Genomic DNA, 12,196 nt, shown 5'->3' with positions numbered 1-12,196 from the left:
AAATAAGTTAGGTATTTTAGCAGAGCCAGGTCTAAACTGAGGTGCCAACTGCTGGTTGGAAAATTTTTGGTGATTTGGGGGGTGCTGGTGGGAGAGGGTGTGGTTTAAGGAGGGGTTGGGCCTCCACAGGGTATAATGCCATAGAGTCCATCCACCAAAGCAGCCATTTTCTCCAGAACAGAAAAGAGTCCAGTAGAAAGGAGTCCAGTAGCACCTTTAAGACTAACTAACTTTACTGTAGCATAAGCTTTCGAGAATCACAGTTCTCTTCGTCAGATGAGAATGGTGGTTCTCGAAAGCGTATGCTACAGTAAAGTTAGTTAGTCTTAAAGGTGCTACTGGACTCTTTTCTATTTTGCTACTACAGACTAACACGGCTAACTCCTCTGGATCTATTTTCTCCAGGGGAACTGATCTCTGTAGTCTGGAGATCAGTTGTAATTCCAGAAGATCTTCAGACCCCACTTGGAGGTTGGCAATCCCAGTAGAAAATGTTCCCAATACTTAATTGTTTTATTTTAAAAATTTCTAAAATGGCCTTTCTCTGCACGATGGAAAGCTGGCTTCACCTTGCAGCAAGGATTATATAGGGAAAAGTCCGTGCTGAGGAACAGGTGCTGTTCTCGAAACATCCCAGCCAAGGCAGCCTGGGTGCCAATTTTAAAAAGCAATTCAACTTGCATCCTAAAATATGAGGCCAGTCTCTAGCATCGAACATCGGTCCATTTCATCCATTGAAGTCTACTCTGAGGGACAGGTACTAACTTCAGCAAACCTAGTCCTACTGTACCATTACTGGATGCTTTGCGCTGTCCCATATAATTGCTTTCTGTAGTTTGGAATCTGTCTTAACTCTTGGTGAGAAAAATAAAAAAGAGTCCAGTAGCACCTTTAAGACTAACCAATTTTATTGTAGCATAAGCTTTCGAGAATCAAGTTCTCTTCGTCAGATGCCTGATGATACAGAGTCTGTATTTGAGCAGTCTCTGTATCAGGCATCTGACGAAGAGAACTTGATTCTCGAAAGCTTATGCTACAATAAAATTGGTTAGTCTTAAAGGTGCTACTGGACTCTTTTTTATTTTGCTACCACAGACTAACACGGCTAACTCCTCTGCATCTTGGTGAGAAAGGCAGACTTATAAATGAATGAATAAATAAAAATCCTGTGTGTACATCTGTTTGTAAAAACCAGCCCAGGTGTGTTTTAAAAATAAAACAAGAGACCGGTATCTAGATCAATGTGGGGTTTAAACAAGACAGCTATTATACAATTAAGTTGTGTTGTTGTATATTTTGATTGTATTTTTCTATTCGTTTAATCTAATTTCAAATGTAATGCTTGTATAAATTTGTATTCACTTTCTACTGTTATATATTTTCTTTTTAAATAAAATGTATATATACATGAGAATTACTCATCAGGTGCGTACAAAGAAAAGAATGCATGGATTGTATGCACAGTTATTATAATGTATGAACAGGGTTAAATGAAGAGGGCTTCCCAAAATCTGCTACCTGAAATCTGCTGAAATTTATTTTTTATTTATTTTCTTTTATCGTATTTATATTCCGCCCTCCCCGCAAGCAGGCTCAGGGCGGATAACAACATTAAAACATTTAAAACATTTCATATAAAACATTTAAAAACTTTATACAAAGATATTAAAATAGCAGCACTCTTTTCTTGATGGCGGCAGTACCGTTGATTACAAAAAGTGCGACAGTGGAGTTGAACATAGCAGCACCTTAAGAACTGTGGTGGGCAGCTCTCATAGGGAGGGGAATCAAAAAGAGTCCAGTAGCACCTTTAAGACTAACCAATTTTATTGTAGCAATAACATTGGTTAGTCTTAAAGGTGCTACTGGATTCTTTTTGATTTTGCTACTACAGACTAACACGGCTAACTCCTCTAGATAGGGAGGGGAGTAGATGTTGTATCCTCCAGCCAGAAATGGAGCAGCTGAGGATTAAACTTAGAATCCTCTACCTGCAGATTACATGCTCTATTATTTGTAGATACAATTCAAGGGTGGAGGGGCAAATATTTTATCAGACTTGGATTAAAATCTGTAAGGACCCCAAAAGTCAGGTAAAAAAAAAAATAGACTGGAGGTCTGCTGGGCCACCGTGCAGGCCACAAGTTTGTCATTCTTGAGATAAAGATCATTTTGAGTTAAACCTCAGAGAAGCCACATAAAAAACGGAGCTTGGATTTTGCCTCACTCACATACCCCTCCTCTCTCTCACACACACACATTCACACACACACACCTTCCCCTCCCTCTCACCGCCTCCTCTGCCTGCCTCGTTACAGGAATCCTGAGGGACTCTTGACAAATGTCTATAAAAATCAAGAGAAAAAAGAAATCAGAACCTAACATCTTCTGACTGTCAGCCCACACAGCCGGCTGCCTCTCGCACAGGCCATTTGGCAGGCGCTGGCTCTCCGGGAGACCAGCTGCTCATGCCGCTCCCGTCCAGTAACATCAGGGATACGAGGACTCGGGGAGAAATTAACAGAGTCATCAAAAATTGAATAAAAGATGTTAAGGAGTTGTTCCTCCCCTGTAAACATCAAATGGTTCATCGCACGAAACGGGCTTTGAGAACCGTTCAAAAAATAAGAAATAGGTGTTGAACCACCGCAGGCTCTAGAAAGGGAGGCCAAAGTGAATCTAAAACTGAAGGACTTCATAGGGAAAGGTGCCAATTGGCATGAGAGACACCCTCGAAGTTAAAGCATCCCATGTTGGTAACTGAAACAGGAGTATGCAGCTGTAAAAGAATGTGTGTGGTGTAGCAATTCGACCCAGGGTTCAAATCCTCTCTACACCCTGGAAACTCACTGGGTCGCTTTGGGCCGCAGCCTAATCTCCTCATAAGGTTTTTTTGTGATAATAAAATAAAGAGGAGAATGTCGTATGATGCTTTCGGTCCCCCCTCCCACCCTCGGAGAAAGCCAGGGTATAAATGAAGTTAACAAAAGAATTAAAAAGGTCGGATCTGGTTGGAAGACTCTCTTGTTTGAAAAGAAAGGAAACAAATTTGTTTCTCCTGTTAATTTGATGGGAAGGCTTCCAAGAGCCCTTTTCCATGACAGCAACCAAAACATATATCCAGAGGAGTTAGCCGTGTTAGTCTGTAGTAGCAAAATCGAAAAGAGTCCAGTAGCACCTTTTAAGACTAACCAACTTTACTGTAGCATAAGCTTTCGAGAATCACATCTGACGAAGGGCCAAGCTACACATGACGAATGACACTTGAATGGCAAGTGTATTTCTCCCTGTTCACTTGCCCTCCACTCAATCCACTTGCCGTTCAAGTGTCATTCGTCATGTGTAGCTTGGCCCAAAGAGAACTGTGATTCTCGAAAGCTTATGCTACAGTAAAGTTGGTTAGTCTTAATGGTGTTACTGGACTCTTTTCAATTTTGCAAAACATATATGATTCTCATTCTGCAAATGCTGGAAATGACTTACCAAACAAGAGAGACAAATAAAATTATATTCTAGATTATTATCGGTGTTGGCTCACTATAAAAGAATGTAATTGTTAAAACCTTCTATTACTTAAAAAAAAATCGACAGAATCCTAAACTGGATAATGTAGCATTAATGAACTTAGTGGTAGGATTGCCATGTAGCTGGTGGTAGCAGGCATTGCCTCATTTTCAGTGCTGTCTCCTGCTGCTTTCCTCTAGGATGCTACAGGAAAATAGGGAGAAACAGCAGACTATGCATCGCAATGTCACAGCCACCTCATGACATTCTAGAAATTCCCCAAAACTCTGTGGCAAAATCTAAAGATGTGAGGAACTCCTAGAGAGTTGCAGAGTAACTGGGACATTATTTCTGAGTTTCCCCCCCAGAACTGATGTTGCAATGCATGCTGCACCACTTTTTCAAGGGTACTATGCGCTAAAAAAAAAAAACCTTTTGCTATCTTCAGGAGCCAGGCTGGTAACTCTCCTGGGCACACCCATTCATCCTATCATAACCTTTGATAACACTAGAACAAGCTGTAAAACAAATATATCAAAAGTGATCAGTGAAGGTGAGGGGCACACAACCTGGAGTCCCAGCTCTATCATCCCACCTTCAACTCTGGGTGGGGCTTGTCCACTGTCTCCAAACTAGACAGGAGGAGGAGAGAGTTTCTGTCTTTTGTAGCGGCATAATAGTGAAGATATACAAAATATCTGCAGATCAACGATGCTAAGTGGAAGGCAGTCCCTCTCCATGTCTACAAAAATGTACATTTTTGCTTTCTAGAGTAGTACAAAAGGGTTAAAGTTAAACCCTAGGGTTAGAATCCTGCGGTTCCACAGGACATCGCCAGGAGTTCTGTGAGAAATCAGGGAATAAAAAAATTAAAATTTGGAAATACCACAAAAGGTTCCAAATATCCCTCGAAATATCATGGGTATTAAGGTTATACACACTGACAGAGAGAGGGAGGGAGAGTTGGTGGGTGGCATAAACACACCCCAAAATCAGGGAAATCCAGATCCAGGTTTCAGATGTCTGGGAATCTGACATTTGGGAAAGATTCTCTGATCTGGTTAAGACAGATCAGAGAATCCTAGGTTTATGTGGCCATTATTCCCTATGGGAAAACTGGGGCTATCTGAGGAGAGAAGCTTTTTCAAGCAAACTCCACCAAATTTACAGGGAACCTACTCCTGACTGTCCTCTAAGGACCCCCCAAGTTTCAGGAAGATTGGACACCAGGATCCAATGTTATGGGCTCCTGAAAAAGGTGCCTCTAGCCACTCTCCATTATTCCCTATGGGGAAATATTTCCAAGAAGGCTTTCAGGTAGAAACACAAAGGGGTGAGATTGCCAGTGGCCAAAGACACACTCCCAAATGCAAGAGGAAGCCCAACATAACCAAACTGAAGCAAGGGAATGGATGGAATCCACCAAGAACCAAAGTGAATCAAGGGGACCAACATCAAACCAGATAATCATGTCAAAACAGAGAAGTCCACCCAAACCAAACTGAAGCAAGGAACACTGTTGCAACTTATTCCAACTGAACCAATTTCACTCGTAGATTCAGGCAGCTCCTGCATGGATTGGCCACTTGATTCCCCCATCCCTTCCTCCCTCCTCCTCCCTCCTGCCTCTGCCTCACTCCCTCTGCTCTCCTCCCCTTCCCCCTCTTGGAAAAAAAAAGTGGGAGAAGTCCTGGAAGGAGTCAGCCAGATTTATCTGGAGGTCTAGATTTGGGTTCCCAGATCGGATCCAGGATTCTCTTATTTGATTCAGGTAAACCTGATCAGCAGAAATCCAGTTTTTTCCTGAATGCCAGATCCAAACTGCACACCTCTATATATATATGTGTCCTGATCTCATCAGATCTCAGAAGTTGAGTTAGCCTTGGTTAGTAATTGGATGGGAGACCTCCAACGAAGACCAGGGTTGCAGAGACAGGAAATGACAAACCACCTGTGATAGTCTTTGGCCATGAAAACCCCACCAGGGGTCGCCATAAGTCAACTATGACTTGAGGGCACCACACACACATGTACATATGCATATACCTATATCTCAACTCTTTACAAATATATTTTCTTTACGAATTTAGCAGTAACTGAATTGCTTTCCCTGCCATCAACTTTTTCTGGCCTGTAAATGTTTTCATAGGTAGGGTTCTTGGGGATCTGAAAAATTAATTTAGAGGTTTCTCCACAGAAAAATGGTTGGGAAACATTTACATATATGTTGGGCTGATTGGCCAGCACTTGAAGCATTACCAACACACCCTACCTTATTTTCAAAATGCTTGCAAGCTTTATTTCCCCCTTTCCCCATAGGCTGTAGGATGAACGGATATGTGTATTCCTTTACCCTATGACATTGTTTATGGAAATGTTCTCGACGCTGTATGGAAATGCCTGCCCTTGTCCGTGCCACTGACTGTACTAATCTCACGCTATGTAATCCGCCTTGAGTCTCAGTGAGAACGGCGGAACATAAATAAATAGCTAGCTAGCTAGATAGCTAGCTAGCTAGCTAGCTAGCTAGCTAGCTAGCTAGATAGATAGATAGATAGATAGATAGATAGATAGATAGATAGATAGATAGATAGATAGATAGATAGATAGATAGATAGATAGATAGATAGATAGATAGATAGATAGATAGATAGATAGATAGATAGATAGATAGATAGATAGATAGATAGATAGATAGATAGATAGATAGATAGATAGATAGATAGATAGATAGATAGATAGATAGATAGATAACAATCATTCTAAAAATCCTGACCAGCCTACCCGAAGCACAGGGGAAAGATAAGATCACCATCTCATTCCATCACTCAAAACCACTACACTTTGAAGAATCTATCCTTTCTTTGTGATTGGATGAAATGACTGTTGCATCTTTTTAAATATTGCATCTGTCTTCACTCTCCAATTGACAAAAATGACCCAGGAGTTGGACTGATACTGGCTAGAAAAAAAACCACCCATGAATTTTAATTGCTACAATTTGACAGTGATAAATAAAGCAAAAGCCCAGTGGCACCTTAAAGACTGACAACATTTATTTCCATATGAGCTTTTGTAAATCACACGTCTCTACTTCAAGTATGTGACAGACAGCTGTGACTTACAACAGTTCATATGGAAATAAATATTGTTCGACTTTAATGGGCCATTGGACCTCAGTTTTATTTTGCTCCAACAGACTAACATGACTACCTCTTTGAGATCTAATTGATATTGCTAACCCAGAAAAATGTGCAGGAGAATGAATGAACTAGACAGAGAAGAAAGGAAAAGGCATGATATTAAAAAATTAGTTTCCTAAAGTTAAGGTATAGATGAACCAAAGATACATCCAGGGGTTATCTCTCTGTTCATCAGAGTGTCTGACTGAAAGACATCCCCCTCTCTCGGAACATAAGAAGAGCCATAAATACTGTCCGAGACACATCTATCACAAAAGGCTGTTTTTCTTTCTGCCCGAGTTGCTCCAGACGACCAGAGGAAGGCATGTCCCAATGAAACCATCAAGGCAGGAATGATGTACGGAGCAAAGATAAACTTACAGACAGCAAAGGAATGGCAACTTTTCCTAGGAAGTCCGGCGGCTTGTCTCCGTCTTCATCAAACACTGTTACTTCTAGAACATCGTGGATGTCTTTAACAGGGCTGTGGAAAGAGATTTACAGACAGAAAGGGGTTAGGAATATGCTACAAAAAAAAAAAGAGTCAAGGATAGCTTTTCACTAACTGCTCCATTACCGGAGAAGATTAAAACTCACATTCCATCATCATCTTCTTCCAACCCTATTTCTTGCCATGCTTCCTTGTTGTGTGGATTCACAACATACAAGATAGCAAAGAGTCCAGTAGCACCTTTAAGACTAACCAACTTTATTGTAGCAAAAGCTTTCGAGAGCCACAGTTCTCTTCATTAGATGCATGGAGAGTATGAAGAAACTGGCAGGAGATATTGTTGCAGAGTGGAATATGCACAGCTGATAAGGAATCACAGGCACATGTGTGTTTTAGGTTCTAAAATAAAGGTTTACTACATATAGGGAAAAATAGGGTACATTGGAGATGAAATAAAGAATACCTAATTTAGCTCCTGCATCCTTACATCCTGTTGACCTAAAGGTAAACGATCTGTTACCTTCTCTGCTGTGCATATTCCACTCTGCAATAATATCTCTGGCCAGTTTCTTCATACCCTCCACGCATCTGATGAAGAGAGCTGTGGCTCTCGAAAGCTTGTGCTACAATAAAGTTAGTTAGTCTTAAAGGTGCTACTGGACTCTTTGCTATTTTGCTACGACAGACTAACACGGCTAACTCCTCTGGATCTACAACACACAAGATAATATCTTGTGAAGCTGCTTGTGGGCCAAACTACAAGTGACGCCTGACACAGGTTGGACCCTTGTCAGCTTCCCTCAAGTTTTGGCGGGAAATGTAGGCAGCTTGGCGGAATGTTGGACAAGTGACAGTTGAAAAGTCCATTGGACAGCAGGCAGAGAGCCAAGCTGCAAGACCAGGATGCCTACATTTCCCATCAAAACTTGAGGGAAGCTGACAAGTGTCCAACCTGTGTCATTCGTCACTTGTAGCTTGGCCCACAGGGTAAGTGGGCCAAGCTACAAGGGTGTGAAAGTGTTAAGAATGAGGCACACAGATGAGCTAGAAAAGGACAAAATATAAAACCTGACCTGAGTGGGGATGCCGCACCATGGAGGGACAGCACAGATGGAGCATTGGACAAAGAACTTCCTGGCTTTGAAGGTTTTGTCCCTTACAGCCTTTTATGTTCTGGATCTCTCCTCCTTCTTGGATCACCTCTCCCCCATGAATATAGGCAAACCTTAAGATCCTCACAACAAACTTGTGAAGGGTTTTTTTTTGCTTCCTTAAAGGAGGTTAAGATTTGAGAAGACCAAGGCAAAAATGGTTTCCAGCCTAGTATAGTGGTTAGAGTGTTCTACAGGAATCGGAGAGACCCAGGTTCGAGTCCCCCTTCTACCATGGAAGGCTGCTGGGTCATTTTGATCCACCTATTCTCTCTCAGGGCCAGGCTACAAGTGACGAATGACGCTTGAAGGGCAAGTGGATCGAGTGGAGCGCAAGTGGACAGGGAGGAATACACTTGCCGTTCAAGTGTCATTCGTCACTTGTAGCCTGGCCCTCAGCCTCACACAGTTGTTGCCAGGATAAAATGAAGGAGAAGAGAATTATATAAGCTGCTGTGGGCTCCTACTGCAGGGGGAGAGGAGGTGGGATATAAATTATTTAATTCTTTATTTTATTTATTTATATCCAATTTATATTCCACCCTCCCCACACCAGCAGGCTCAGGGCGGATTACAACCGACATACAATTTAAAATTACATTAAACAGTTAATACAGTTTAAAACCGTAAAACATTCAAAATTACATAATTAAAATATATATACATATACATAGCCGCACAATAATCCAACCGACCACCCTTTACCATCTCCAGAGCATCCTAGCAGGGAATATTTAATAGATGGGGGGTGTTACTAGTAGGGAGGGCATGTTCTGTACTCAACCAGCCAGGAGGCACCGCATAGCATTGCCCGTACGCCTGGCAGCACAGCTTCGTCTTGCAAGCCCAGCGGAAAGATAACAAATCCTGCCAGGCCCTGGTCTCATTGGACAGAGCGTTCCACCAGACTGGGGCCAGGACCGAGAAGGCCCTGGCCCTGGTCGATGTCAGGCGGGCCTCACTGGGGCCATGGACCTTTATGCAAATAAATAAATAAATTCTATGGTAACCTCATCCTTCCTGAAAGAGAAGCCTGAAGAAATCATAGTTGCCTATTCCATCAAACAGTTGGGGCTGTATTGTTTAGGCATACTTTTTCCTGGCTTTGTTTTAATAATGTTTATTGTTTTAATACACTGGGTTTCTAGTTGGCTTTTGTTTTCTTGTAAATTACTTCGAAATACAAGGAAAAGTGGGATAAAAGTATAACAAACAAATATCCACTTTCTAAACCCTGCCCAGATCTCCCTCTCCCCCTTTCCCCCAAAGCCCAATAACTGGTCTCCCTTGGCCTTGGCCTATTTCCCTAGAAAGTCTGTGATTCCTAAAACTCAAGAGCAGCCCAATTTCCAGGAGCAAATCCACTTACAAAGTGAAGACCTGGTTCCACTCTGGATTGAGGTTCTTGTAAACGGTGTAACTCTGTAGTCGCCCATTCCCTAGTTCTAGCACACAGAAGGGGTCACTTTTTCCTGCAAAAGGGAACCAGGTATTTTTAAAGTACATAATCAAGGGAGGAAAAACAATGCAACATTTCAGGAAATTGCTGGGATGCTTTCTCATTTCCATCCTTCCATAGCCCTACTGAGAAATGTATTTTTGCTTGAGTTGCAACGGCTGCATCCTGGAGAACCTTTCGATTAAATTCTGCTTAGCGCACAGAGGGCTTCTGTGAAGGCAAGTGGGAAAGAGCATAGCTATTCGCTCCCTTCCCCTACCATGTCACAGGGTGGCTTTTGGGAGGTCTCAAAATGGAACGTTTGTATGCCAATTACTGTTTTAGAAAAAACTCCATAAAAGCCCCATTCCCAGTAATATAGAGGGGAATGTCTTTTGTGGCAATTGGGGGCAGAGGAAACACAGGGGAATCCACCATGTGGAAGCCTCAGTGCCACTGTGTTGGATCAGTGGCGGCAATGGAGAATCCTCAGAAAACAATTACCATGGGAAACAGACCCTAGTTTTAATTCTACTCTGCATTTGTAGGGATCAGCAATTGTCCCCAGCTCCCATTTCCCAGCACTGCTTGAAGCAGCAGCGAGAGAAGAATTCTTTAAAAATGGCTGCCTGGTCGATGCTGTGACATCACTTCTGAGAACAATCCAGAAGTGGCATCCGTCCTCTCTAGGAATCGCTGGGAACTCTATGCTTTTACCATAACATTTCTGGTGATTCCTAGAGAGGTGTGACACATCAAACCCAGTCTCCTTCCTTACATCTCTGTAGGCTGGCTTCTTGCCTGCGCTCCTTGTTGGCCAATCCACGGACGAAAGAAGAGCATAAAAGACTTAAGCAAACAAGATTTCTAACCAGTCTAATTATTTTGTTAAAAGAAAGGAACACAGAAATGAGGAAGTGCTACAAGTATCAGTAGACACCAGATTCTCCAGCTTTCTAGGTACAGCCAAATTAGAAGCTACATCTAACTCCTGGTCAATATGAGGACCTGCATTACACAGCAGCTGCCTATTCTCTGTAGGAACTCAATCCTGGGGCACCACAGAGGCCCAATTCAGATTCGGCTCATACTGCCGGAGGGGAGGCATCAACCTCCCCCCCCCCCCCGGTGCCATTCTTCAAACTTGAAACAACCTTGTGGGGTATTATTTTTCATTCAGGTGGCTGCATGCCCACTAAATATTTACACATACAACCCCCCAACAAGGTAACACCTCTCTGGGTCCATTTTGGGTTAGGAAAATGGCGCACGGCAGAAGGCTGAAGATACTCCTTCTTCTGTGTCATGATCCTGATTCGAATCAGGCTTCTGTGGCACACCAGGATCGAGTTCTGAAAGGGAACGTGCAGATGCCGTGTAATCTCAAATCCTATTGCAGCCACAAGTTAGAAGCAGCATCTTAAGTTTGGCTCTTAAATAAGCCTTCTCTGTCCGAGACCTGACAGTTATTGCCAGTCCGATAGGCCAACGGCCAGACTTTGTACCAAGAAGCTTCCTCTGTGTATCTTTCTGCTGCTTGAAAAAAGTACAAATCTGTCCTCATTCCAATTGGAATCAGCCAACTGGGACTTCAGCTGTAAGACACTCAAAAAAGAGACACATTTACGGCATCAATATTTCATACCTGAAAAATCTGCTGCTAAGAGATCAACAGCTTTTAAAAGTTTGACTTGCAAGAATCCAATATCCTTGACATTTTGGAAAGAGTTCCAGACACTCTGAGGGAAAAAGAATATTTGAAGGAGAAAAATATTTTAAATTCTTGACTTTAGGACCAGTTTAATAAGGAAGCTACCACCAATTCTACTATTTTCTCTATCTCCTTCCATGTAGCCAAGGAGACTTACTGTCCCTAAAATTAGAAAATACGACTAATTTATTTTCCAGTGGCAACAATATAACTGCCCATTTGCATTCTGGCTTGTGACTCTAGCATTTACTATTTCTTATCTGTAGTATCCACATACATAAATCCACTAACCTGTACCTACTTGTGGTCCCCACCTCATCACACATTATGCTCAAAAATGTATGCTCAAAAATGCTCCACTGAAATCAGTAAAACTGCTTTGGAGATTAATAGAGATGGGCATGAACCAGGAAAAAAATGAACCATGCAGTTTGTGGTTCGTCATGTTTCACAAACTACAAATTTTCATGAACCTGCCCCGGTTCGTGAACTGGTTCGTTTGGTTTGTGAAAATGTTGTTTTGTTTGTGAAAATGATTGATCTGGACCAGGCTCTCTGCAGTGAAGAACCAAAAACGAACCAAATGAACCAGACTAAAGTTCGTGGTGGTTCATCAGAAATAAGCTCTGATGAACCACTGGTTCGCGAACCACGAACCGGCCCAGTTCATGCCAAACTTTGGTTTGTATTTCGATTCATGCCCATCTCTAGAGATGAATGCATTTGGAAAGATGCTCTGCCTGGGAAAAGTACAAACCC

General features: G+C 42.2%; 1 protein-coding gene across 2 annotated transcripts in view; it reads right to left on the bottom strand.

Moving 5' to 3' along the window:
• MCTP2 (multiple C2 and transmembrane domain containing 2) overlaps window positions 1-12,196 on the bottom strand; it is a 161,103-nt gene that overhangs the window by 69,585 nt on the left and 79,322 nt on the right. For both annotated transcript variants that reach the window (XM_055002760.1, XM_055002761.1), the window contains 3 exons: window positions 11,372-11,465; window positions 9,658-9,760; window positions 7,068-7,170 (listed from right to left, as the gene is read on the bottom strand). In XM_055002760.1, the coding sequence (XP_054858735.1) occupies window positions 7,068-7,170; window positions 9,658-9,760; window positions 11,372-11,465 (300 nt within the window). The remainder of the gene's footprint in view (window positions 1-7,067; window positions 7,171-9,657; window positions 9,761-11,371; window positions 11,466-12,196) is intronic.

This window comes from Eublepharis macularius, chromosome 18, assembly GCF_028583425.1.
Source record: "Eublepharis macularius isolate TG4126 chromosome 18, MPM_Emac_v1.0, whole genome shotgun sequence".
Classification (NCBI taxonomy): Eukaryota; Metazoa; Chordata; class Lepidosauria; order Squamata; family Eublepharidae; genus Eublepharis; species Eublepharis macularius.
This window is presented reverse-complemented; position numbering and strand designations above follow the sequence as displayed.